At 44.2% G+C, this 4,683-nt stretch overlaps 1 protein-coding gene across 1 annotated transcript in view; it reads right to left on the bottom strand.

The window, feature by feature from the left end:
* TEX9 (testis expressed 9) overlaps nucleotides 1–1,990 on the bottom strand; it is a 108,590-nt gene extending 106,600 nt beyond the window's left edge. Inside the window, exons 1-2 of the mRNA XM_010836790.1 lie at nucleotides 1,913–1,990; nucleotides 1,718–1,809 (exon numbers count right to left, since the gene is read on the bottom strand). Of these exons, the coding sequence (XP_010835092.1) occupies nucleotides 1,718–1,809; nucleotides 1,913–1,933 (113 nt within the window). The 5' untranslated portion in view covers nucleotides 1,934–1,990. The remainder of the gene's footprint in view (nucleotides 1–1,717; nucleotides 1,810–1,912) is intronic.
* Nucleotides 1,991–4,683: the final 2,693 nt, after the last annotated feature.

Below are 4,683 nucleotides of genomic sequence, written 5' to 3'. Positions count from 1 at the left end.
GAAGGAATGATGCTAAAGCTGAAACTCCAGTACTTTGGCCACCTCATACGAAGAGTTGACTCATTGGAAAAGACTCTGATGCTGGGAAGGATTGGGAGCAGGAGGAGAAGGGGACGACAGAGGATGAGATGGACATGAGTCTGAGTGAACTCGGGGAGTTTGTGATGGACAGGGAGGTCTGGCGTGCTGCGATTCATGGGGTCACAAAGAGTCAGACAGGACTGAGCGACTGAACTGAACTGACAGCCTTAACAAGAGGCTTCCCAGGTGGTTCAGTGGTAAAGAATCTGTCTACAACGTAGGAGACACAGATTTCCATCCCGGGTTGGGAAGATCCCCTGGAGAAGGAAATGGCAACCTACTCCAGTATTCTGTTTAGGGAAGTCTATGGACAGAGGAGTTGGGAAGGCTACATTCTATGGGGGTTGTAAGAGCCAAGACTTAGCAACTAAATATTAGCCTTAATGAAGGGCCAGGTGCAAAATATACTTCGAAATACCCAGATGAATTAACCTAATGCATGGTAATGAAAACAAATGTTTGTGGTTTAGCTGACTCAGAGCTGTACTGAACAACAGATCCACTGATTAAGTACACTGTTACTAGAATAATAGGCCCATTTTATCAAACAGTGGAAGATGATTATGTTTCTACATGCTATGGTAAGCCAATATGTCTAGCTTATCTAAATACAGTACACTTCAGTTTTAACTCTAAACATGGTTTCATTTTAGGTACAGATCATTTGGTAACTACATTTAACCATCTGAGGAATTGCTGGGATGTTTTGCAAGTTTTAAATTACATTACTTTAAATTAATTAAAAAGAAAGTAAACTTTTAAAATATTATTTTTTTGGTAAGGGTATACATGAGGGCAAATAAAAGACATGGTCTGTGACCTCGTGGAACTCAGTCCAGCACAGAAAACAGACACAAAGTAAACTAACAAATGAATTAACGGTAACAAGTTACACTAATAGCAAAGAAAATTTAATCAGACAATAAAAGAGTAATAGGAAGCCTACTTACCATAGGCAAAAAAGGCCACTTTGGTAGACAGAAACGAAAGAGGTCAAGATTACACAAGAGGTAGAAACCAAGTGTGACAGAGCTTTTGAAGTGCAACTGGAAACCACTGCAAAGTTTTAGGCAAGGGAGAGACAAGATCAAATCAACAAGATTACTGACATCTGCATGACAACCGGGGGATGAAGAGTGGAGTGGTCCAAGAGTGAAAACACGTGATGTCAGGATATCAGTAATTACACTGAGAATAGGTAAGGAAAGGAAACCCTTCCAACTCCAACAAACGTGGATAAGAATGAAAATTCCAAATGCCCTGAGAAACATGCTTTGAGTTTAGAAACCAAACCTAAAAGAAATTTACATACGTAAACTCCAGGAACCTGAAATTAAGTGGAATTCCTTTAACTAGAAACTGAACCATTCGCTGGCCATTCGCGCTATCCAAACTACTTCTAGAAATATCATCTTGCTGACGAACAGGTTTACTTCTTTGGGTAAAATTTTCTCCCACTTCCAACACCTACGAGGACGCGGCTCAAGTTAAAGACAAAAGATGAAGGGCAAGTAAATGGGCTGAGAAGAAAATGCTGGACAATGAACGGTCTCAAAGATCCAGTCACCAGGAATAGTACTTGTAAGCAGCCTCATTTAGGGGAAAGAAGAAAAAGCTGAACCGCCGAAGTTCTTACTTATATTCTTCCTCCTTGGCGAGGAGGTCCCGTCGAGGCGTGGCAGGTTGCTGAATGCGTGGCGGGAGCAGAGTCCCTGAAACGCCCGGTCTCTGTAAAAGAGGCAGACACTTTCAGAACCAAAGTTCAATGAATTTTGGTGTTCTCAGGACGCCGAAACCTAGCTGCTACCCAGGAGAGGCCAGTTGAACTAACCTTGAAACTTCTCCCGGCCATCTTCCGCGACCACGACGCCGTTACCGCGGCAACGACGCACTTTCCCGCGAGAGTTATCACAACCCCGGCGGCCTTCCAGCTAAGGGCACGATTGGGACCACGCCCCAACTCTCGGCAGAAAACAGCGCGAGCTTAGGACCGGGCTGAGAACTAGGGAGTGTGCGCTGCTGTCTTTGTACCCGACTTGCGGTAAACGCTAACCGCAGTCTTACAGGAACTGAAGAAGCCAAAGTCGTGGACTGATTTATAGAATGGGAAAAACTAGAGATGTCTTCAAGAAAATCAGAGATACCAAGGGAACATTTCATGCAAAGATGGGCTCAATAAAGGACAGAAATGGTATGGACCTAACAGAAGCATAAGATATTAAGAAGAGGTAGCAAGAATACACCGGAGAAGGCAATGGCACCCCACTCCAGTGTTCTTGCCTGGAGAATCCCAGAGACGGGGGAACCTGGTGGGCTGCAGTCTATGGGGTCGCACAGAGTCGGACACGACTGAAGCGACTTAGCAGCAGCAGCAGCAGCAAGAATACACAAAAGAACTGTACAAAATATCTTCACGACCCAGATAGTCACGATGGTGTGATCACTCACCTAGAGCCAGACATCCTGGAGTGTGAACTCAAGTGGGCCTTAGGAAGCATCACTACGAACAAAGTTAGTGGAGGTGATGGAATAGTGGAGGAGATGGAATTCCAGTTGAGCTATTTCAAATCCTAAAAGATGATGCTGTGAAAGTGCTGCACTCAATATGCCAGCAAATTTGGAAAACTCAGCACTGGCCACAGGACTGGAAAAAGTCAGTTTTCATTCCAATCCCAAAGAAAGGAAATGCCAAAGAATGCTCAAACTATTGCACAATTGCACTCATCTCACACGCTAGTAAAGTAATGCTCAAAATTCTCCAAGCCAGGCTTCAACAATACGTGAAAGGTGAACTTCCAGATGTTCAAGGTGGTTTTAGAAAAGGCAGAGGAACCAGAGATCAAATTGCCAACATCCGTTGGATCATAGAAAGCACATGAGATTTCCAGAAAAACATCTATTTCTGCTTCATTGACTATGCCAAAGCCTTTGACTGTGTGGATCACAATAAACTGTGGAAAATTTTGAAGGAGATGGGAATACCAGACCACCTGACCTGCCTCTTGAGAAATCTGTATGCAGGTCAGGAAGCAAGTTAGAACTGGACACGGAACAACAGACTGGTTCCAAATAGGAAAAGAAGTACATCAAGGCTGTGTATTGCCACCATGCTTATTTAATTTATATGCAGAGTACATCATGAGAAACGCCGGGCTGGATGAAGCGCAAGCTGGAATCAAGATTGCTGGGAGAAATATCAATAACCTCAGATATGCAGATGACACCACCCTTATAGCAGAAAGTTAAAAAGAACTAAAGAGCCTCTTGATGAAAGAGGAGAGTGAAAAAGTTGACTTAAAGCTCAACATTCAGAAAACGAAGATCATGGCATCGGGTCCCATCACTTCATGGCAAAAAGATGGGGAAACAGTGGCAGACTTTATTTTCCTGGGCTCCAAAATCATGCAGATGGTGACTGCAGCCATGAAATAAAAAGACACTTACTCCTTGGAAGAAAAATTATGACCAACCTAGACAGCATATTGGAGAAGGCAGTGGCACCCAACTCCAGTACTCTTGCCTGGAAAATCCCATGGACGGAGGAGCCTGGAAGGCTGCAGTCCTTGGGGTCACTGAGGGTCGGACACAACTGAGTGACTTCACTTTCACTTTTCACTTTGATGCATTGGAGAAGGAAATGGCGACCCACTCCAGTGTTCTTGCCTGGAGAATCCCAGGGATGGGAGAGCCTGGTGGCCTGCCATCTATGGGGTCACACAGAGTCGGACATGACTGAAGTGATTTAGCAGCAGCAGCAGCAGACAGCATATTAAAAAGCAGAGACATTACTTTGCCAACAAAGGTCTGTCTAGTCAAGGCTATGGTTTTTCCAGTAGACATGTATGGATGTGAGAGTTGGACTATAAAGAAAGCTGAGCACAGAAAAATTGATGCCTTTGAACTGTGGAATTGGAGAAGACTCTTGAGAGTCCCTTGGACTACAAGGAGATCCAACCAGTCCATCCTAAGGGAAACCAGTCCTGAATATTCACTGGAAGGACTGATGCTGAAGCTGAAACTCCAATACTTTGGCCACCTGATGCGAAGAACCAACTCGTTTGAAAAGACCCTGATGCTGGGAAAGGTTGAAGGCGGGAGGAGAAGGGGACAACAGAGGATGAGATGGTTGGATGGCATCACCGACCCGATGGTCATGAGTTTGAGTAAACTCCAGGAGTTGTTAATGGACAGGGAGGCCTGGCGTGCTGCAGTCCATTGGTGTCGCAAAGAGTCGGACACAACTGAGGGACTGAACTGAACTGAAGGTGGTGATGGAGGAGTCTCAACCAAAGAAGACAGGTCCATTTCTAATAGTAGGAAGTAAGCTGGTAAAACACCTACTCTTTTGTGCAAACTCTGCTGTGATTTCCAAACTAAGTAGCCAATTTGATCTTTAGCTTGTTTTGTTTAAAATGAACTATTTGTTGGAATTTCAAGTTTTGATTCCTCACATTTATTTACAGCATAGTTGAAAGTTCAGGCTCTCAAGGCAGTCATCTTAAGTTCATGTCCCGGGTCTGCCACTTACTAGCTTGGGAAAATCATTATCTCAGCTACTTCATCTGTAAAGTAAGGGTAAGAATAGTGCCCATCTCGCAGAGT

Source organism: Bison bison, unplaced genomic scaffold (genome assembly GCF_000754665.1).
Source record: "Bison bison bison isolate TAMUID 2011002044 unplaced genomic scaffold, Bison_UMD1.0 scf7180017864066, whole genome shotgun sequence".
NCBI lineage: Eukaryota > Metazoa > Chordata > Mammalia > Artiodactyla > Bovidae > Bison > Bison bison.
This window is presented reverse-complemented; position numbering and strand designations above follow the sequence as displayed.